Here is a 24,155-nt window from a genome sequence, read left to right on the forward strand (position 1 = left end):
AATCTGTAGTTATGTTAGGCAAGAATTCAAAATGAACCCATTTGGAAAATAATCAGTTAAAACAACTAAATATTTACATTTTCCATAACATTAAACGGACCTGAAAAGTCAATAGCAATTTTAGACCATGGTCCATTTGGTATTTCAACCATTTGCACTTCACTTTTAGTTACTTTCCAATGTTTGTCTGCTTTCGAACATTGTTCACATTTATCAATGTAGTCGTTGACATCACTGTTCATTCTTGGCCACCAAAAATAGTTTTTAAAAATCTTCTTTGTAGCAGTACATCCAGGATGACCCATGTGAGCTAGGTTTATTCGTTTTTTCCTTAACTTGAATGGTGGTACAAAGAGATCATTTCTTTTTAAGAATCCATTTTCAATAGTTAATTCATCACAAACTTGTTGAAAACTTTTCAATTCTACGGTTAAGTTTCTAATAGGCGGCAATTTGGTGATTAGATACTGGAAAACATTTTTAAAAGTAACATCTCCCTCTTGATGTTCCAACCATTCATTTTCACTGATAGATCCTTCGCACATAATAGTAGCATCAATATGTGCCACTACACATTCAGTATCATCAATTTTATCTTCCTCATTATCACCAACAGGCAAACGTGATAAACAGTCTGCTCGACAATTTAATCCGCCCTTAATGTGTCTTATTTTGAAATTAAATTCTTGCAATTTGGATAGTAGTCTTATTAGTCTTGAACTTACTTTTCCATTTCCGCGTCCACATCCGTCCATCATGTAAATTAAAGGTTTATGGTCTGTCACAATTTCAAACTCCTTTCCTCATAAAAATGTCTTTCATTTTTCTACAGCCCATACACATGCTAATGTTTCTTGTTCGATCGTACTGTAGTTTTTTTCAGCAATACTAAGTCTTCTGGAAACGAAAGTAATTGTGTTTTCTTTTTCATCTTTCTTTTGGCAAAATACAGCTCCAATTCCCACAGCACTGGCATCTACGGTTATAATGTTTTTTAATGTGGGATCAAAAGGTTGAAGTGTTGGTGCTTCTACAATACTCTTTTTAATTCAAATGCAGTATCTTGTTCACATCCCCATTGATATTTTACACCTTTACGCAACAATTTTCTTAAGGGCTCAACTTTATCAGCATATTCTGATATAAATCTAGAATAATACTCGCTCAATCCCATAAATGATTTAAGTGTCTCTTTGTCATTTGGTTTTGGAGCTTCTCTAATTGCTTTAATGAAGTCGTTTTTGGGTTTAATTCCATCAGATGACAAAACATGCCCTAAGTATTCAATGTTATTTACCAAGAATTTGCATTTATCTTTAGATACAGTCATACCTTTCTCTCTTAATATATTTAATACTTTTAAAAATATTTTGTTGTGTTCCACTTCTGTTTTAGCATGAATAAGGATATCGTCTTGAAAAGCCTCCACCCCAACAATTTCTCCAAATAGAATGTCCATTAATTTTTGGAAAACACTAGGGGCCATATGTAGGTAGCCTAACATTTACCGATTCATAAATACCGAATTTTACCGATTCGGTATTTATGAATCGGTAAATGATATGTAGGTAATCTATCGGTAATATTTACCGATTCGGTAAGGGTCGGTAATTTAGAATCGGTATTTACCGATTCGGTAATGATGCATACCTTCCCATTGATTCCTATGGGCCAGGAGGCCCATAGGAATCAATGGGAAGCCAGTTACCATTACCGAATCGGTAAATACCGAATCGGTAATGGGGGGAGCACAATCAAGGGTGGCAGGGTGTCACATTGACACCCTGTTGCACCCCTGATTCCTGCATGTGTGCACATGTGGCACACATACATGCCCTAAGGGCATGTATGTCTGCCACATGGCACTCGTAGTCCAGCAAAATATTGCTTTTTGCAATGTATTCGGTATTTAGCACCAACCTATATTTGGAGCTAAATACCGAATTATTTTTCCTACACATCACTCATTTGAGTGTCACCTACATATCATTTCAGGATTCGGTATTTACCGAATCGGTAAAATTACCGATTCGGTAATTTTTCCGATTCGGTAAATTACCGAATCCTGAAATGTGCCCCCTACATAGCAAAAGCCTAAATACCGGTCGGTAACTGGATATTTACCGAAAATCGGCCGTTACCGACCGGTATTAGGCTTCCTACATATGGCCCTAAATGCGGATGTTAATCCAAATGGCAATCTAATGTATCTATATGCCCCAAATGGGGTTACAAAAGTAGTTAAATCCTTGGATTCTTCGGATAAATGTACTTGGCGATATGCTGACCTTAAATCTATAAATGAAAAACATTTTGAGCCAGCTATTGATTTTAAAATATCTTGAATCTTTGGCAGGGGATGACAATTAACGATAATGTTTTTATTAAGTGATCTAAGGTCAGCACAAAGTCTAATCTCACCTGTTTTCTTTTTCTTTGAGACAACAATTGCTGAAACCCACTCTGAAGAATCATTTGGTTCGATTACTCCTTCTTTACACAATTTTTCCAAAAGTAATTTTAACTTTTTCTTTACTGATAGAGGAACTATCCTTTGTCCTTAAAAACATCCTTGTTACATTCCAATATTTGATCTATACTTTCACATTTTTCATATATTTCAACATTATTTATGTATTCATCATCTAGAACGATTGGGTCTTCTGCACCTGGTTTTAAAATAACTCCAAGCTTAGCTAAATCTTTCCAACCTACCAGGTTACGTCCACGTTCTGCAACATAAACTTTTGTTTTAATTGTCCTACCTTTAAATGAAAGTGTGTCTTGAAAGTAACCTACCATGTCGATATCATATTCCCCAAAGGCTTTTGGGTTTACGTCAGTTACAGTAAGTTCCATTTTACTCCATTTTTCACCAAATGTTATGTCTGAAATTATAGTTATTGGTGAACCTGAATCAGCCATGACTTCCAATTCAACGTCACCAATAAGTACTTTACCAAGTGGTCCTTTTATTTTCCCGTCTGCAGAGTCTATACATAAAATAATATTTGCACACATATCTTCTTCAAAACCCTCTATTGCATTAATTTTAACATTACTTCTTTTGCTTTTGCACAATGTTGTAAGATGCCCGTATTTTTTACATTTGATGCACCTTTTTCCAATGGCAGGACATGTTTTACAATCAGCCAAATGCTCATGCGAACCACATCTAAAGCATGCAAAATTTTTACCTTCAATTTTCTTAATACTCTTTGTTTTATCATAGTTCTTGTTATAATTTTTCTTTTTGTCCTGTAAATAGAAAACATTTGAGTTAGAATCTGCGCTTGTCAACTCTTTAGTAGAAATCAAAGACCTCTCTATTCCCTTCGCAATGTCTATTACTTCTTGCAAAGTTGGGTTCCTAAAAGCAAGTAGTCTCTCTTGAATTTTCTTTGAGAAACAATAGAAAACTAGTTGGTCTCTTATATAAATATCAGTCATATCCTCAAATTCGCAATCGTTTGCTAAATCTCCCAAAGCTGCTATATATTCCTCAATTGTTTCCTCCTCATTCTGTTTTCTCAATGCAAATTTATGTCTGCCAACCATTACGTTAGTTTCTTCAGAAAACTGTTTTTCCAATCTTATAATTGGCTCTTGGTACTCATCCAGTGGAATAAAAACACCAGGTGGGCTTTTAAACTCTGGCAAACTGTCAAATATTTCCTGACCTGCATTACCAAGGAGACCAAATAGTTTTGCTTTTTTACGTTCTGCAGAATATCCTTTACCATCAATAGATATAATATAGTTCTCAAATGATCTTAGCCAGTTTTTCCATTTTATCGTTGGTTTTCCTGGCTCATTCAAAAAATGTTGAGGTACACACATATTTTTACTTTGAGCCATATTCTTTTTTAATTTAACATTTTTTTTTCCTTTAATGTCCTTAATATTCCCACTTAAACACTCTTTGCTGAATTTCAATGTGGGTTAGATTCGCTTTATGGTTTTTTTTTTTTTACGTTGCTTGTAATTACCGTCAGCACGCAGTGTTTATTTATTCACTTTCAGTCTATTGACTGATGCCAAACTTTCTGCACGTTTCAACGCGCTGCGTGTGCGTGTGAATTCTCCAGCATTCATTCCACGTGACGTGGATAGATTGCCTACGTCACATCAACACGCTCGCGGACACAGCAACCAGAAGTCCGTTTATCAGCAACTGCCAAACGGTAACTGAAATATATTCAACTAAACAGCGACTTACTTTTCTCCTGTAATTTTGAAGTGAAAATGCGCTATACTTGCTGCGCGAAATCTTCGGTACTCAGCCGCATAAGTTTAAACGCGAATGCACCTCTGAACACGAAGTCTCACATTATAACAAATTACTTCTCTGTGGGCCAATTTCTTTCACACGTCCTCGTCGCCAAATTGTTATGGAAGGAAGCCAGGACGATGGACAGTAGTTGAATTCATGATTTTTTTAAGATAAATATACTTATAAATAGGCCCACAGGCAGCAAAGAATAAACGGGCTTAACAGATCTAAGAACAACCGGCAAGTGCCGTAAGCGTTCTATGATGTCACTTAAGTACCCGGTGAAGGTTCTATGGTGACACATAGAAGCGCGAGGCAAGAAAGGAAAGAAATGGAAAAAATACAACAAGTAATGGTTGAGAAAAGAGAAAAGAAAATGCATAACGGAAGGTACAACACCCTCCATGGCAGACCGTAGCCCCACCAGCCTCCTTACTCGCCACTTTTAATATAAAAAACAAACATTATCAGTGACGGATTTTGTTGTATTCAGGAAAGAAATGATTCATGGAAGGTATTTATAATGTTATCTATGGACAAACCACGGGAAGTTATTTATGTCCTTCTCTACTGAAAAGCCGCATTAAAATAACAAGGACTCGAGGGAAGAGTAGGAGCAGGCACACTACTTACAACTTTTGAGGTGGTAGTTAAGGAATTCACTGACATTAAACAACCAGAATAAATCGACGCGGCCGTGAAAGTGAAACCGATCGCGCTAATTACCCGACGTGGCCCACGCTGTGCTTAATGACTGTGAATAATTAATGCTGAAACAAGCAGCAGCTGTTTTCAAGCACACTCATGCTTGTGGTGGCATCCGCCTTGCGGAAGCGAGCAACAGCCAATTAGCATGCGCGCCGCTGCTCGCTCCCGCAAGGTGGTTGCTGCCACAAGCACGAGTATGTGCTTCCAAAAAGAGCAGAGCGACGGCTAAAGGCCCTCCTATGCAGCGCATGCGCGACCTAAAAAACAGCAAACCAGGAATAAACGCCAGGGCCACGGGTGGAAACACAAAAGCAATACCAAAACTGCAGTTTCACATTGCTTTATCAACTACATCACAATGTTAAAAGAACAGCATAGAAATAACAAGCATTGGCCACGCCAATACTTCTCAGCAATGCAAGACTTATTGGCGTTGTCAATGTCAATGTCTTTTAGCAATGTTGTATAGCAGCATGGCTGCTGTTCAGCATGGTTGAAGGTCCTTGAAAAAAGTGCTATGCCGTGGCCAGTGCTGACCGTGTCATAGCGCATTAGTAGGCAGCTGGGGTGAGAAAAGCAAGACAGCACAGCAAGGGAGGGGGTGGACAGCAGGTAGGGACAAGGTAAGTAAAAAGGCATTTAGTATTTGCCACACTAGTGAAAAAACAATCCATTACAAAATTACGGGCACGAAGACAGGCATCTGCACACTAATGAAAAACTGTACTATGATCATAAAATGAAAGGTGCGGTTGTGGGTATGATATCTCATAGATGACACATTGTAACCCCGTCGAGCACAGCGCGAAGGCTGACATCGACAAAGTAATGAACAACTAAAGTCGATCACAGAATGAACGGAGTAGGCCGCCCGTATGGTGATTCTTTTAAGATACATCGCATTCCAATAGGGCCGAGCACAATGACTGTGGCTAGTTCCAAAGACAGGCCGATGGATCCAGAGCGTACTGGGGGAGTCTGTGTGCAAATAAACCATGTCTAAATTACCCTTATTCTAAGGGGGACAAAAATGTGTGTTCACGCTCGATAACTGCATGATGCAAAGTATCGCAACTGCATGATGCAAAGTATCTAATGCACTATGACATTAATGGCACAGTACTAGAATGGTTCTCTTCCTTCCTTCAGCACCGTTCACAACAGATTAAAATGAACTCTGCTTCTCTGCACCAACACGTGTCAGACTTGGAGTCCCGGAAGGATCGACCTTCTCACCATTCCTCTTCAATCTCTACATGGAACCCCTTGCAAATATTCTGAAACAAGCAGGGGTTCAATACCACCTATATGCTGATGACACACAAATATACTACAAAACCAAATCGCCCAGTGACGTCCGACACCTCAATGGCATGCTAACCAAGATCCAAACCTGGTTTAACGCAAACCACTTAAAGCTGAACCCGGACAAAACGGAACTAATACTGTTCTATCCGAAAAGTAACCACCGACCAATTAAAGACTGGCTCAAGGTGCTTGATGCTCTAAACTGCTCCCTTGTCCTATCCGACTCGGTAAAGTCACTAGGCATTACCCTGGATAAGAACATGTTAATGAAGGACCACATTAATAACTCTGCAAAAAGTGCGTTTTACTCTTTAAAACACCTCCAGAAAATGTAACCTTTCATTCCTTAAGATGATCTCAAGACAATTGTACAATCCCTAGTCCTTTCTAAAGTGGACTATGGAAACGTCATCCCAACAGGGTAAACAAAAGTTCACCTGGCCCCACTAAGGTCAGTCCTTAACATGGCAGCCCGACTCATAACTGGTGTAAAAAGATTTGAACACATCACACCAACCCTCAACACTCTCAACTGGCTTCCCATGGAAGGTATTTACAAATTGGCCTGTATCACACACAAGGCCCTTCACGCCCAATCCCCGAACTACCTAAACCCAAACTAGTAAAAGCAGGAAAATCCGTAACTCTGAGAAGCACCAACTCACTTCTTCTCATCCCTCCGAAACTGAAAAGGAAAACGACCCTTGTGACCTCAGATGCAACCCCTCCTTCTCTTGTTTCAAAAAGGACCTGAAACTCCTTCTCCTCATCCAATACTTTACCGACCAAGTCAACCAACCCAGGCATCAATAACCGAATGGACTCCCCCCCCACCCCCCCCCACTTTGACCTTCAAGGACGGTGGTTATCTGACTGTTTCAACCACCTGCGTCTTTCTCCCATCACTGGATACATAAGTATCAAGTCTTTGCTTATATCTTTATGCATCCTCATGTCCTGCGATGTTAGGCAATTTTTCTTTTCCTTTGTGTATGTAAAGCGCTCTGATACCCACAGGTTTAGGTAGCTCTATATAAAACTTTATAAATAAAATAAATAAATAAATCTATGCTGAGAGAGAGGGCGCACTAAAGACAACATGTTCATAGTTAATATGCAAACCAGTCTATAGCCTGAAAAAGTAATGTACCTGTTGGAAACACATACTAGTTTTAAAAGATACAAATAGGACGTAAAATAAAATACTTGTGCCACACTAGTGATGTTTGAATTATGAATGAATCACATAATTTACAGACTGAAATGTGAACTAAAATAGACTGATAATTTAGAACAAATACTGCATTGTAACCAGCGTCTGACATTTGACCTTGGTCTTTGAATTCACAGCAAATGTGATGAGATGAGAACAAGGGGGGGGGAGGCAGAGCTTGCCTGGCTCCATGATGGCTGCAAGCTAACGGAGCTCTGCTGTCCCGGCCACAATCCTTCAATATCCTGCTCCCAAATCAAGACTACACTGCTGAGAAATAGCTGTGAGGACAGACCTACACCCTTTGGGATCCTTGACTCGCCGTCTGCTGCTCGATTACGCACCGGGAGGCCAGCGAGGCCTGCATGGTAGAGGAAGCACCGCACGAGGCGATCTGCATGGCGTGTGTGGAGCATGATGACCGTCGCCCTGGCTGCTGTCCTTTGTTGAGTGGAGAACATCTATTACTGGCGCTGACCGGCGTGAGCAGCTGCTTCCGGGTCGCCAGTGCAATCCTGGGCCTTCTGGCCGGGTGTGATCCCCTCGGCCTCTGCATTGCTGGTTGTGATGGGCCGGGGCAGAATCGCTTTTCTCCCCCCCTCCCCCTCAGCAGCTTTACAGCTTTCTCAGCAGCGCTGAGTGGGAGGAGGCCTCAAGTATTCTCCCGGATCCCTCCGCGGAGACAGCTTTTGAGTCCTAGGGACTGCTTCCCATGCGGGGTGAAGATTGCAAGCGTCGGGGCGGGTGAGACCAAACTGAGTCACGAGGTGGCCTGGGGCATGCTGATTACTCAGTAAGGTCTGAGCAAGGAGCTGGCTGAAGTATTCTAAATATTAAAGCCTGAGAAAGGAGCTAGCTGTACCACATTGATGCCCTCTGGGCTATGCCTCATTGCATGGTTGTACCTGACCCAGTCGCCTCCTCTATAGGAGCACGCTACGCCAGTTAAGGAGGCGGCGGGGAACTGCAGCACTGCCCTATCCTCGACCGGGGCCTAGCTGCCTTTGAGGCTGGCAATTAATCGCCATACACTACTGGAACGCTCCTCTGGCTGGTGGTCAACTCACACCTGGTCTCCCTGACTGGTCCGCTGAGCTCGAATAAGGGGATATAGCTGCATCGGCCTCAACATGGGGAAAACTGAAAAGGCACAATCTAAACTACCCTTTGAGCCTAGGAAGACCCAGAGGCACCAGGACCCTGAGAAAAACCCATCTGAATCAGGTTTCAAAGCAGGCGATGCTACTGCGGACACAGACCTAAAGCAGATTTTAGCCCCATACAACATAGTTTAAACAGAATTGACAGGAAAATTGATGTCCTCTCATACCGTATGGACAGGATGTCTGAGCGTATCGATAACATTCAAAGCGCCTGCATGCTGTGGAACAGAGGGTAGCGGAGACCGAGGACGCCCTTGTCAGCGGTGTGCAGGCTCAGGCTACAATGGAGAAGCTCCTGAGGAGTGTCCAAGCTAAAGCGGAGGATTTGGAGGCACGCTCCAGATGGAACAAGCTTTGAATCACTGGGGTCTCAGAGTCGATCAATATTACAAATATGGAACAGTATGTGGAGCAGTTGTTGGTCACTCCCCTGGACAGGGAAAACTCTTCTCCACCATGTTTGCTGTGGAGCGTGCTCACCGATCATTAGCACCGAGACCTGCTTCGGAGGCCCCTCCGCGCCCCATAATCCCGAAACTTCTAAACTACAGGGACCGCGACTCTGCCCTACGCAAGGCGAGAGAGCTACGAGAACTGCACCACGAAAGCATTACTATCTCTATCTACCCTGACTTCACACAGCAGGTGCAGGAGGCTCGGTGCCTGTTCGCTCCAGTTAAAAAACTGTTGTGTGAACTACACTTGGAATATAATATGTTGTACCCTGCTAAGCTTCAAGTTATGGTGGACGAATCACCACAGGTCTTCATGGATCCTAAACAGACACTGCAGTTTCTCAAGAAGTATGAGGGAGCGGCACGAAAGGCGAGATCTCCAGTGTGCATGGAGATGAACAGGTCTGATCCGGATGAATAATGAACAAGAGACATGTAAGCAACCCTGGTTATCGGGCATTTGAATCACTTTGGGGCTGGTTCACTAGCCTACACCTGAAGGGGCTACCAACCACAGTAAGAAGATTATAGAGACTGCCGGGCTGAACATTCAATGCCAGTGACTGTTATATAAAAGACTTCTGGGGTTATTATTATTGTGGCATTGCCGTGTCCGCGGCCTCCCGTGGGTACAGAATGGGGGGAGATTATTAACACTGTGCATTTCTGAGAGTGGGGATGTATGTCGGGGGTCCCATCTACCTGATGAAGGTGTTGGTTGTTATCCGTTCATTAAAGGGGTGGGTTCGCTGCAGGCAGCAGGGTTTAACCCCTTCGCCGCGGCGCTGGGGGGTTCGGGGTCAGCGCGGCGCTGCCATGCTCGTGACGGAACCACTCCGGCATGAGTCACGGGCGAGCTGTGCTCATGATGGAGTGGTTCCGTCACAACTCCGCCCACTTGAATTGATCGCCCGCACAGGCGGGGAATCAGTGGCGCGTGGGCGGAGCAGCCGCCAACGGCCGCAGCATGACGGAACCACTCTGTCATGAGCACAGCGCGCCCGTGGCTCATGACGGAGTGGTTCCGTCATGAGCAGGGAAGGGGTTAAGACAGTGTCTGGATAATCTTAATGGGAAGCACTCAACAACCTATCTATAGAGGGTGTGCCGGGCGGTGGTCATATTCACCGTTTGTCAGCAACATCCACCCCAGAGTGTGATCCACACAGGGAATGTTATGTTTTTTGCATGTAATGGTATTGAGTAATGTACTGATTTGGGAGGGGGGTAGGTTCTTTGACTATGCAATGTTAGGTACTGCGTAGAGTGGGTGGAGAGTTGGGGGAAGTTGGGTTGTAAGGCAGTTAATGTTATAGCACAGCACTCTATCACTGCACTGCCCCTCCTGGGCTACATGTGGGCGCGTATACATACTTTTCTCATAGTTGGAGGGAATGGAGCCTAAACACTTGCAGACTAATGGTATACGTTTCCTGATATGGAATATCAGGGGGTAAATGAGTATAGAAAAGCCCGGAAGGTAGTAACATACCTCAATCGTCATAAAATAGATATCGGGCTGCTGCAGGAGACCCACCTAGCCCAAACAGTAAAATGCTCTCACATAGAACTTTCCAGGGCAAGGTCATGGAGGCAAACTTCACCTCTGACGCTAGGGAAGTGTTGATCTGGCTTAATCCTAGGTCGGGAGTGACATTGCAGTGCTTACACAGGAATCCTAATGGCAGGTACATTATCGCTAAAAGCAGACCACCATGTCTGAGTGGTTAATGTCTACGGTCCCAACTACAACGACCCTCTTTTTTATAATAAGATGGCTTCACTGCTGCTGCAGAAGGAAGAGATGCCAATAGTGTGGAGCTGTGACTTTAATTGAATATTAAACCCAACCAAAGACAGGTCTAAAGGCCCCCTCGCAGGCAATCTGCAGCTGCTAGCACTACATTGGAAATGATTGAGCAACTAGGCCTGGTGGATGTCTGGAGACAGAAATTGATAGATATTGCAGGGTACACTCATTACTCAGCTAGCTATAACACTCATACACGTATCGACTTCTGGTTGGTCTCTAGGACCCTGTTACCCCAGGTTGGCACTTGCGAGGTGCTCCCCAGAACTTACTCCGATCACTCAACGATTATTCTGGAACTGAATATTGGTGCAGTTGTGCCGGGGGCCCTTTCTCTGACGATTTCACCCATTCTCGTTGCTTGACCCTGTATTTAGGTCTGAACTGGCCCAGCTCATTGAAACATTTTTTGAAATAAACGTGGGCTCTGTAGATAGGTTCGCCATGGTTTGGGAAACCTTTAAGGTATACATCAGGGGTATGACAATAGCTAAGCATGCGGGGGTGCTCCGCGCCATCCGCGATAGGTTGGCGAGATTGGAGAGAGATATTGCCTGTCTTGAACAAACTTACCAACGCACTGGGGATGCTGCATCACTTGAGGATTAAAGGGGCCCTGGAGGACTTTCACGAAACTGCTGATGGTGAGGTGAAACACCTTGGCAAATATGCATTCGCTAGGGTGTACGGTGAGGGGGACCGCCCGGGTGCCACACTAGCAAGACTTACACATCCTAGTAGGGAAACTGCTGCATTCTCAATACTTATTGATGAGGAAGGGCACATACATACATCCACTAGTGAAGTCACCAACATGTTCAAGAGGTATTACACCAGTCTGTACACCTCTAAAGCCACAACTGATGAGTAGGCGATCAGACACTATCTGGAATACATTCATATATGCCTTGGCTCTCTACCTTGCATAGGGAACACTTGATGGCCCCGTTACACCCCAGGATAATACATACATCGGTTAAGTCGATGCGCTTAGGTCATGCCCCAAGCTTTGACGGCCTTACTGTGATGTTTTATAAAACATTCCTGGAAGAACTTATACCTCACCTGACACCCCTCTACGAGAAGATGGCTGAAAAAGTGGAGATGTCCCCAACTTTGAGGGAGCCCCTGATTGTCACATTACTGAAACCTGGCAAGCCACCAGAGCTTGCTTCTTGTACAGGCCACTATCCCTTAGAAATGTAGATACGAAGATATTTGCGAAAATATTGGCTAACGGGTTGGCCCCTTTGATTCCGCACTTAGTAGGGCCAGAGCAGGCGGGATTTGTGCCTGGTCGCAGCGTTACAAATAATTTGCGTACTATTCTTGGGACAGTAAGAGCTGTTGCAGTTTTTCTTGATGCCGAGAAGGCATTTGGCTCAGTTGAATGGGGTTTCCTGAAGGGCGTCCTGAACAAGGTGGGGGTGGGCGAGGTGTTCCTCAGATTGATCTCTGTCTTATACACAAGACCTCGTGCCAGGGTTCGGGTGGGCAAAGCTGTCTCTGACCGTATTAAAATATCGCGGGGTACTCATCAGGGATGCCTGCTTTGCCTGTTGCTATACGCCTTAGTAGCGGAACCACTTCTTTGTGTGCACAGGGAATATCAGCATCACAGAGACATCCACTTTCTTGATTACTCCCTCATAGTGTCTGCATACGCGGATGACACTCTAATATATGTCCACGACCCGGAGAGGAACCTCAAGCTGGTGTTGGCTGAGGTTACACAGTTTGGGCAGGTCTTAGGACTTCATATCAACTGGTCCAAGTCGATTATGTTCCCCTGAACCCCTTGCACTGCCCAGGTGCAACTCGATCTCCCCTTGCAATGGTCCACTGGGCAGGTGGATTAAACTGCCCCTCTCCCTGATGGGATGTTATATCTATGATTAAATTGGTTGTCTTGCCCCAATTTCTTTTCCTTTTTACAAATATACCCATGACTCTTCTGACACGCACATTTAACATACTGAGGTCTTTAATGATTGGGCTGGCGTGGGCAGGCAAACAGCCCAGAGTCAGATGGGAAACATTGACACTGCCCTACTCTGCCGGGGGTCTTAATACCACCGATTTAGAGCTATACTACAGAGTGGCTCAAGCTGCGCATGCACATGTATGGACAAACGGTCCAGAAGATGTCCCACACTACTGCATTGAGAGGGTGGTAGCTAACCCGATCCCCCTGTCCCATCTGATTTTCTTCAAATCTAATAAAAGACATGGAGACTTGGACTCTATACACGCAACTATACATGCCTGGAAGAGCCTCGTGGAGAGGCAGGCGGGAGTGCTCCTATACTCTCCGCTAATACCTGTACCATGGTGTAAGTGGTTCTCAACGAGTACTGAGCCGGACGTCATCAGAGCGCTACAGAAATTTGACATTACACGGTTGGGGGATTTCTTTGATGATGGGGTGGTCTATGCATGGGATGATATCCCGAAGGTGGGAGGGTCCATCACAGCACTGGATTAATTTCAATATCTTAGGGCCAGACACACCTGGCATGAGTTGCTTGGGGATGATCTTCAGGAACCTGAGCGGTGCTGGCACTCACGTATTTTCTGAAATAAACTCACGTGTGTACTGCAGGCAAGTTCTCCCCAGAAGCTGGTGACTAGATTGAATGAGCTGTTACAAGATCAGAAGAAGTCTTTATCGCTTAAGACACGACAAGACTGGCAGAAAGACTTAACCATTGTTATTGACGATAAGAGTTGGCAATACTGCTGTTCTGTTACCAAGAGCATTTCCCTAAACAGCAGACACAGATTAATAGAGTATCTTACACACCTGAAAAACTCTGTAGATACGGCTTGAGGGACTCAACCAAATATCATAGATGCCCTGAGCAGATAGCTGGTTTTATACACGTGGCGTGGTACTGCCCGAACATCCGTAGTTTCTGGGAGGATATCTTTCGTAAACTGAATGAGATCAAGGGACATGCTATTTCCCCTGACCCTGCACTGGCTCTCCTTGGCCTAGATAAGGGACTAGACAAAGATATAAGGAAGCTAGTTGCGTTTGGTATGACGTTAGACAAACGGCAGGTTGCCATGAAATGGGGGAGTGGCCCCACACCCACGTTAGAGTGGGCTGCCGATATGCTCTATTGTAATACCCAATTAGATGTGTACAGTGAATTGTTGCCTCCGCAGAGCCGGCCTAGAAGCTTCTGGGGACTGTACCAAAACTATTTAGTGGGAAAGGAAATGGTGGCAACTGAGGGTGAACACAATCCAGCATATTGTCTTTCATTGTTGATATATTGCGCTACGGACTCAATTGTATGTTACACCTGGCGATAGATAGACCGGGCAGCTTGGATGAGTTGTGCTGCATGATTTGACCTGAAATGCTAGCTTGCTGTTTTCTTTTTCCAATTGAGAGGCATCCCCGTCCGAGACCCCTTGTCTCTGTACCAGGCTCCTGTATGTATACCCAAATACGCGTCTGTTGACTCTACCACGTATGCTAACAAGGGCACATAAAGCCACCCTGCGTGGCTTTATGTGCCCTTGTAAATATTGCCCCTTCTCACGGAACACTTTGGGGCGTATTTACAAGGGAAGTGGCGGAGAGAGGCGTTAGCCTTTCAGCCTTAAGGCCTCACTCCGCCACTTCAGAAACACAGGGCAGCACCATATTTACAAGAATATGGTGCAGCCCTGCGTTTACCCCTGCGCCGGTGCTACACTTAGCGCCAACGCAGTCACCCTTGCACCATAGTGCAAGAGTGTCTGCGTGCAGGGGAAGATTGTTTATGTGCAGGAAGATCCCCCTTCTTAGTAAATCTCCCCACTTGTTTCTGAAAAGCTATGTATAACTAGCGTGTATTAACAAGAGGCGAGTCCAAACGTCTGTCCTAGGTGGCGTCATTATAATTGCAGTCTCTGAGTTGTATCTTCTTAAGAGAGAATACCCTTCCAGTCGCATTGCATGTTAGAAGGCACAGCGTTTGTGAAAGATAGCCACATCTAATCACAGCTTCAAGTTACGCCAATGGGCAGATAAAGGGTCACTACGAAGTAGCAAGAAAATACTAATTTCAATAACCGGCTTCAATACACGGGAGAAGGGGACATCACGCGCTGTGCTGGGCCGTGCACGATCAAAATGAACAATGAGTGAAATTGCCTGGAGGAAACAAGCACACAAAGGCGGGGCAATAACAACAAATGCACCAATAAAAACGCAGTCAACAGGAAGGGTGAAATAACGTGATAGATCTCAGTGCTCACCTGACAGTCAACACAATATGTCAGAACTCAATACAATCAGAGTGGCGCTCATACGGGAAGAATGTTTACCCCACATCCAAAATTCGGAACCCCTCACAGGGTCCTATACATTGAATATAAACCCCATTGGCACACACTTAGTCAGTACATAAGCATAATTTGCATTCATAATCTTTCACATTTCCATTGCTGTATTTCTTAATCCCTTCGCCGCGGGGCAAATTCTGTCGCGGTGCGAGAGGGGGCAGGGTTGGGCGTGGCGGGCCCGTACTCAGGACGGCCCCCAGCCGTCATAAATCACGGTGGGCCTGTGCTCATGACGGCCGGGAGCCATCCGAACTCCGCCCACTGATTAATTTTCTCGCACAGGTCGGGGAATTAATACCACGTGGGCGGAGCGGCAACATTCGGCCGTCATGAGCACACGCCCACCGTGACTCATGACGGCCGGTAGCCGTCATGAGCACTCCAGGAGTTAAAATTCTGGACTCCTCACGTCAGTTTATAAATCTTGGAGTCCACAAGTCATTTATTTTGATTTTCCACAAAGCAGAATATCTCAGTAGCCAATAAGTGTTTCGTCAACAGTTTTGACTTCATCAGGGCTATAATAGTAAAGATTATAACAATATAGACATTCTGGGCTTGAGTAAACGAAAAGCAATTAAAAGCAACTGTAATGCCTCCACCAATGCCTCAAGGTGTACTCCCGTTGCATGCATACAGTGCAAACGCTTGCATGCGTGTAGATCAGGTAGTCATGCAAATTAAAAAGACAAACACTGCTTTTATTACCAAATATCAACGTCTCAATTGACATGTATAAGCATCAAGACAGGCATGATAAAAAAATTCTGTGACAGGAAGTTTGGTTACATTTTTTCAAATTCCGCACAAAACATTATTTCATAGTAGTTGCATAACAATCACGAGGTCGGGGTGATTGTAGGAAAACAGAACCCACCTGCAGGTAAAGAGCAATGAGCCCTTTACCTCAAATCCACTAGTTGAGATAAATTAATACTTACCCAGGAGCCGTCATTACGAGTTAAACATTGGCTTATGTTATCTAACTAAGTATCTAAAGAGGGGTTACTCAGCCCATCCTGGCAAATTCACACTTGTGCTGTCTATTCCTTATCTTATGTCAGCACTCAAAATATTAAAACCTGGAAAGTACCCAATATGTGATGTTAGTCTATTTGTCCATATACTATTTTATTTTGTGAATAAACACCTCATCCAACAGGGACCTCTGACGAAAACATCTCTCTGTGTGCATCACAACCTGTGTAAATATACAACTGGCTGCAAGAACTGCTAAAGTTGTGAGTTGACCATTCACATCACAGCAGTGGGTCTCCAGCATAAAACGTGCATTAATATTTTTATTAATATGTCCATTTAGCTCTGTCTCTGCTAGTCTGAGAACTCCCATCATGAGGTTCCTATATAAACAGGGCGTGGTCGGACGTATAAGGTGGGGATGTGTCACTAGAGGGGAGTAAGTCAAGGGCGGGAAGGAAATGAAGATAAAACTGAAGTTGTGACCCCCTTGTCTGTGCTCTGCTTTACTCCTCTCCATATCTCTTCTGTCCTGCAGGTTGGTTGACTGCTCTCTCACTGATTCATGCTGCGAAGACCTCGCCTCTGTCCTGGAAACAAACACATCTCTCACAGAGCTCGACCTGGGCTACAATGAGCTGGGAGACACTGGAGTGAAGAAGTTGTGTAAAGGCCTAAAACATTCTGGCTGCAAACTACAGACACTGAGGTACAGAGCTGTGCAGTTCTTATCACGTCATCGATTTCTAAATATACATCATAGGTGGGGGCTCACACATATACTTTAAAATGTTGTGGGAAAGGCACATCCGTTTCATGACAATACAATGTGTGCAATAAGTGAGGTTTGTGAAGGGGGGTTCCCACATCCAAGAACTGAGTTTGGAACAAGCCCCCCCTAATGGTGCAGAAGGGCAGTCTTTAAAGCTTGTTTTTCAGGTATTTGGACTAAAATGTCAACAACGGCGCAGATCTGCCCATAACTGCTCGGGCACCTTCTCCAACTAGACGCTCCACCCATTAACAGATCTGCTGCTGGCCTTAAACTTCCATATTAATGATGGACATGGACAGAACAGTGAGGAAAGAACATCTGACCGTATATAGTCAGAAGCGCAGCTTGTGGTGGGGTGTAGGAGTTGGAACCCCCCATATAATTTCTTAAAGTCCAGTCTCAGCCTCTTGACAGCCCAATGACAGCTGGTCGTCACTGTCATATGACATCACCGCTGAAAGTGTGGTATATCCCCTAGTGTTTTGTGTCTGTGTGTAGGTCTGTGAGACAGATTGTGTGTAGGTCTGTGAGACAGAATGTGGGTAGGTCTGTGAGACAGAATGTGGGTAGGTCGGTGACAGTGTGCCCGTGTGTCTGTATATATTCAGACATTTGCCAGCATCCTTGATTAAAAGACTTTAAACTTGCTTTAGAGAGTTGTTTTAGTTGCCTCCTGCTGAGAGAGCTGGGTGTGTCCTTTTAGGAGGTCCTTTGCAGTTTTCTGAAAATATCACAATATCTGATGATAGAGAGGGGAGTGTCCATAGAGAGGTGCCTGTTTATAGAGAGAAGTCTGTCCATAGAGAGGAGTCTGTCCATAGGCAGCAGTCTGTTCATAGAGACAAGTGAGTCTGTCCATAGAGAGGACCTGCCCATAGGGAATACCCTGTTCAGAGAGACAAGTCAGTCTGTCCATAGAGAGGAGTCTGTCCACCGGGAGACGTCTGTTCTTAGACAGTAGTCTGTCCGCAGAGTGGAGTCTGTCCGTAGAGAGAGGTCTGTTCTCAGAGAGGAATTTGTCCATAGAGAGGAGTCTGTCCATAGAGAGAAGTGTGTTCATATGGAGGAGTCTGTCCACAGAGAGGAGTCTGTTCATATGAGTAAGACTGTCCCTAGAGAGGGATCTGCCTATAGAGAGGGGTCTGTTCATAGAGAGGGGTCTGTTCATAGTGAGGAGTCTGTCTACAGAGAGGACTCTGTTCATAAGTAGATGACTGTCCCTAGAGAGGTGTCTGTCCATTGAGAGGAGTCTGTTCATAGAGAGGAGTATGTCCATAGAGAGGAGTCTGTCCATAGAGAGGAGTCTGATCATAGAGATGTGTTGGTCCATGGGGAGGAGTCTGTTCATAGAGAGGAGTATGTTCATAGAGAGGAGTCTGTCCATTGAGAGGAGCCTGTTCAGAGAAAGAAGTATGTCCATAGAGAGGAGTCTGTCTGTGGAGTTGTCTGTCCTTAGAGAGGAGTTTTGTCCATAGAGGAGTCCGTCCATAGAGAGGAATCTGTTCATAGAGAGGAGTCTGTTCTTAGTGAGGGATCCTTCCATGGAGAAGTGTCTGTCCATAGAGAGGAGTCTGTCCATAGAGAGGAGACTGTCTACAGAGGGAAGTCTGTTCACAGAGGAGTCTGTCTATAGAGAGAGATCTGTCCGTAGAGAGGAGTCTGTCCATAGAGAGGAGTCTATCCATGTAGAAGAGTCTGTTCATAGAGACGGGTCTGTCCATGGAGAGGAGTCTGATCATAGAGAGGTGTCTGTCCACAGAGGAGTCTGTCCATAGAGGTGAGTCTTTCATTGGGGAGAAGGGTCTGTACGTGGGAAGGAGTCTGTTTGTAGAGCGGGTTCAGTTCATAGAGAGGGGTCAGTTCATGAAAGAGGAGTCTGTCTGTAGAGATGAGTCTGTTCCTAGAGTCCAAGAGGAGTCTTTTCACAGAGAGGGGTCTGTCCACAGAGAGGAGACAGTTCATGAAGCAGAGCCTGTTCATAGAGTGGTGTCTGTTCCTAGAGTGGTGTCTATTCATAGAGAAGTGTCTGTTCGTAGGGAGGAGTCTGAACATATAGAGAAGTCTATCCATAGAGAGGGGTATGTTCGTAGAGAGGAATCTGTCCATAGACAGGAATCTTTCCATAGAGAGGAGTCTATCTGTAGGGAGGAGTCTCTCGATAGAGAGGGTTCTGTCCATAGAGAAGAGCCTGTCCATAGAGAAGAGTCTGTCCATAGAGATGAGTCTCTCCATACAGAGGAGTCTGTTCATAGAGAGGAGTCTATTCCATAGAGAGGAGACTGTCAATAGAGAGGAGTAGTTCCATAGAGCAGAGTCTGTCCGTAGAGAGGAATCTGTCCACAGAGAAGAGTCTGTCCATAGAGAGGGGTCTGTTCATAGAGAGGAGTCTGTTCATAGAGACGAGTCAGTCTGTCCATAGAGAGGAGTCTGTCCATAGAGAGAAGATTGTCGGTAGAGAGGAGTCTGTGCATAGATAATAGTCTGACCACAGAGAGGAGTCTGTGTAGAGAGAGGAGAGTGTCCACAGAGAGGAGTCGGTGGATAGAGAGGAGAATGTCCATAGAGAGGAGTCACTCCATAAAGAGGATCTTTTCCATGGAGAGGAGTCTGTTCATAGAAAGAAGTCTATTCCATTGAGAGGGGTCTGTCCATGGAGAGGAGTCTGTCCATAGAGAGGAGTCTGTCCATAGAGAGGAGTCTGTCCATAGAGAGGAGTCTGTCCATAGAGAGGAGTCTGTCCATAGAGAGCAGTCTGTTCATAGAGAGCAGTCTGTCTATAGTGAGGCGACAGTCCATAGAGAGGAGTCTGTAAATAGAGAGAGGTCTGTAAATAGAGAGAGGTCTGTCCATAGAGAGGGTGTCCGTCCATGGAGAAGAGTTTGTCATAAGGAGAGGATTCTGTCCATGGATAGGGGTCTGTCCGTGAAGAGGAGTCTGTCTGTAGAGAGAAGTATGTTCCTAGAGGAGTCTGTTCACAGAGAGGTGTCTGTCCACGTAGAGAAGTCAGTTCATAGAGCTGATTCTGTCCATAGAGAGGTGTCTGTCCATAGAGAGGTGTCTGTCCATAGAGAGGTGTCTGTCCATAATGAGGTGTCTGTCCATAATGAGGTGTCTGTCCATAATAAGGTGTCTGCCCATAATGAGGTGTCTGTCCATAATGAGGTGTCTGTCCATAGAGAGGTGTCTGTCCATAGATGGGAGTCCGTCCATAAATGGGAGTCCGTCCATAGAGAGGAGTCCATCCATAGTGAGGGGGTCGGTCCATAGAGAGGGGTCGGTCCATAGAGAGGGGTCGGTCCATAGAGAGGGTTCTTTCCATAGAGAGGAGTCTGTCCATAGAAAGTAGTCTGTCTGCAGATAGGAGTCTGTCCGTAGAGAGGGGTCTGTCCACAGAGAGAAGTCTGTCCATAGAGATGAGTCTGTCCATTGAGTGAAGTCTGTCCGTAGAGAGGAAACAGTCCATAGGGAGACATCTGTCCATAGAGAGGAGTCTGTCCATAGAGAGGAGTCTGTTCATGGAGACGAGTCTGTGCATAGAGAGGACACTGCCCATAGAGAGGACTCTGTACATAGAGAGGAGTCTGTCTATAGAGAGGAGTCTGTCCATGGTGAGTGGTTTGTCCATGGAGAGTGGTCTGTCCATGGAGAGTGGTCTGTCCATGGAGAGTGGTCTGTCTGTGGAGAGGAGTCAGTTCGTAGAGAGGGGTCAGTTCGTAGAGAGGGGTCAGTCAATAGAGAAGAGTCTGTCCATAGAGAAGAATCTGTCCATAGAGAAGAATCTGTCCTTAGAGAGGAGTCTGTCCATAGAGAGGAGTCTGTCCATAGAGAGGAGTCTGTCCATAGAGAGGAGTCTGTCCATAGAGAGGTGTCTGTCCATAGAGAGGAGTTTGTCCATAGACACGAGACTGTCCACAGAGAGAAGTAGGTAGATAGAGAGGAGAATGTTCACAGAGGAGTCTGTTCGTAGAGAAGGTTCCTGTCCATAGAGAGGACTCTGACCATAGGGAGGAGTCTGTCTTTACAGAGAGGAGTCTGTCCATAGAGAGGAGTCTCTTCATAGAGAGGAGTCTGTTCATAGGGAGGAGTCTATCTGGAGAGATGAGTCTGTTCCTAGAGTCCAAGAGGAGTCTTTTCACAGAGAGGGGTCTGTCCACAGAGAGGAGTCTGTCCATAGAGAGGAGTCTGTTCATAGAGAGCAGTCTGTTCATAGAGAGCAGTCTGTCTATAGTGAGGGGACAGTCCATAGAGAGGAGTCTGTAAATAGAGAGAGGTCTGTAAATAGAGAGAGGTCTGTCCATAGAGAGGGTGTCCGTCCATGGAGAAGAGTTTGTCATAAGGAGAGGATTCTGTCCATGGAGATGGGTCAGTACATTAAGAGGATTCTGTCCGTACAGAGGGGTCAGTTCATAGAGAGGGGTCAGTTCAGAGAGAGGAATCTGTCTGTAGAGAGAAGTATGTTCCTAGAGGAGTCTGTTCACAAAGAGGGGTCTGTCCATGTAGAGAAGTCAGTTCATAGAGCTGAGTCTGTCCATAGAGAGGTGTCTGTCCATAGAGAGGGATCTGTCCATAGAGAGGGGTCTGTCCATAGAGAGGTGTCTGTCCATAGATGGGAGTCCATCCATAGAGAGGAGTCTGTCCATAGATAGGAGTCTGTCCATAGAGACGAGTCAGTCTGTCCATTTAAAGGAGACTCTCCATAGATAAGAGTCTGTCCACAGAGAGGAGTCTGTGCATAGAGAGGACACTGCCCATAGTGAGAAGTAGGTAGATAGAGAGGAGAATGTTCACAGAAAGGTGTCTTTCCATAGAGGGTAGTCTGTTCATAGAAAAGGCGCCTGTCCATGGAGTGGAGTCTGGACATAGAGAGGAGTCTGGACATAGAGAGGAGTCTGTTCATAGAGAGGAGTCCATAGAGAGGAGTCTGTTCATAGAGAGGAGTCTATTCTCTAGAGAGGAGTCTGTCCATAGAAGGACTCTGACCATAGAGAGGAGTCTTTCCATACAGAGAGGAGTCTGTCCATAGAGAGTAGTATGTTCATAGAGAGGAGTCTGTCCGTAGCGAGAAGTCTGTCCGTAGCGAGAAGTCTGTCCATAGCGAGAAGTCTGTCCATAGCGAGAAGTCTGCCCATAGAGACTGGTCTGTTAATGGAGGGGGGTCTGTCCACAGAGAGGAATCTGTTCACAGAGACGAGTCAGTCTATCTATAGAGAGGAGTCTGTCCATAGAGAGGGTTCTGTCCACAGAGAGGTGCAGTTCATAGAGAGCAGTCTGTCCATAGAGAGAAGTCTGTTCATAGCGAGACGTCAGTCTGTAGCGAGATGTCTGTCCATAGAGCGTTGTCTGTCCATAGAGAGACGTCTGTTCATAGCGAGCAGTCTGACCATAGTGAGAAGCCTGTCCCTAGAGAGGGGTCTGTCCATAGATCAGAGTCTGTTCATAGGCAGCAGTCTGCTCATGGAGACGAGTCAGTCTCTCCATAGGAGTCTGTCCATAGAGAGGAGTCTGTTCATAGAGATGTCAGTCTGTCCATAGATATGAGTCTGTCCATAAAGCATAGATTGTCAGTAGAGAGGAGTCTGTCGAAAGAGAGGAGTCTGTTCATAGAGAGAAGTCTGTCTATAGAGCGGCGCCTCTCCATAGAGAGGAGTCTATTCATAGAGTGCAAGTCTGGGAGCTCGGAGCCCCACCTTGGCCTCAGGCATGGGGAGGCTGGAGGATGGAGCCCATGGTGGGAGCTCCTGCCCGGGGGCCCGGTGGGACCCCGGGGCTCCGTTGGAGCTCCTGGACCCTGCTGAGCAGGGGAGGCCTGCACAGGCCGGCAGGAGCCCGCCCTGGGCACTTTGTCACACAGTGGTCTTGAGGACTGCGCCCAGGATGGTGGGGCACCCACTCCAGGATCTGGCCAAGCAGAGACCAGACTGACTCCAATCCCGGGCCCTTGGCCAAGCGGCAGGCCAGAGGATGGAGCCCAGGGGGGAAATGCCTGCTCCGGGACCAGTTGGGGCCCTGGTCAGAGCTTCTGAACCCAGCCAGGCAGGGGAAGCCTCCCCAGACTTGACGGACCTACCTTCCAGGCCCTTGTCAGGGCGGCAGGCCAGAGAACAGAGCCCGGTCGGAGCTCCTGAGCTCGTACATGAAGGGGAGGCCTCTCCGGGCCCGTGGGACCTGTCCCGGGCACTTTGCCATGCGGTAGCCTGGAAGACGGAGCCCAGGATGGGGGGCCCTCACCCTGTCAGAGCTTCTGAACCCATCAAAGCAGGAGAAGCCTTTTCGTGCTGGATGGAACCCAGACCCGGACCCTTGGCAGTGCAGCAGGCATGAGGATGGATTCCAGGGCAGAAGGGCCCTCCTGGAGCCAGGCTGGGCCCTTGCGCCTGGCTCCAGATACAGTATTAGCATCAGCAGAGGATTGCGGTCGTGCTGCATTTTTAGTTTAAACTGCAACAGTTAATCCGTTACTGAGGACACAACCGCACATACACGGTACACCTTGACAAAGCAGTGAAGACCCTTGAATAAAGGTGTAATGCAGTCAACATCAGCATATCTCTACTCCTGAAAACGTTTGCTGCCGAATAAAAAAACGTTGTTTGATGATTTGTCAACCTCAGAGCCTTCTGGTAATCTTTGCCCTCACTCGACACTTCTTAAGAATCGATGTACTTCTTCTCTGCCAAACAGCATCAGACAACAACGGGGCCCGATCCTTGCCCCTGTTCAACTTATTATTTTGAAAGTTAACAGACTGCTTATCAGTTTCTCACCGGGGCCCGGTCTTTGCCCCCGAGCAAATATATTTCAAAAGTAAACACTGGGGCTCGATCTTTGCCCCCGATCAACACACACAGATTCTTCACACTGAGACCAAATCCTTCAACAATTAGCACTGGGGCCCGATCTTAGTAATATATTTCAAAAGTAAACACCGGGGCTCGATCTTTGCCCCCGATCAACACACACAGATTCTTCACACTGAGACCAAATCCTTCAACAATTAGCACTGGGGCCCGATCTTTGTCCCCAATCATCATATTTTTGATAAACAAATTTTTATTTTTACAAATAAACATACAAAATTACATGGACAACCGTTCAAGCGAACTGGCATCAGAAGATATCGTCTACGATCAT

The 24,155-nt window shown here is 45.7% G+C and overlaps 1 protein-coding gene across 1 annotated transcript in view; it reads left to right on the forward strand.

Annotated features, from left to right (window-relative positions):
- Window positions 1-24,155, forward strand: part of LOC146808627 (NACHT, LRR and PYD domains-containing protein 3-like) — a 318,459-nt gene that overhangs the window by 255,843 nt on the left and 38,461 nt on the right. The window contains exon 4 of the mRNA XM_085624016.1: window positions 16,788-16,958. Coding sequence (XP_085480142.1) covers window positions 16,788-16,958 — 171 coding nt within the window. The remainder of the gene's footprint in view (window positions 1-16,787; window positions 16,959-24,155) is intronic.

This window comes from Triturus cristatus, chromosome 8, assembly GCF_964204655.1.
Source record: "Triturus cristatus chromosome 8, aTriCri1.1, whole genome shotgun sequence".
Classification (NCBI taxonomy): Eukaryota; Metazoa; Chordata; class Amphibia; order Caudata; family Salamandridae; genus Triturus; species Triturus cristatus.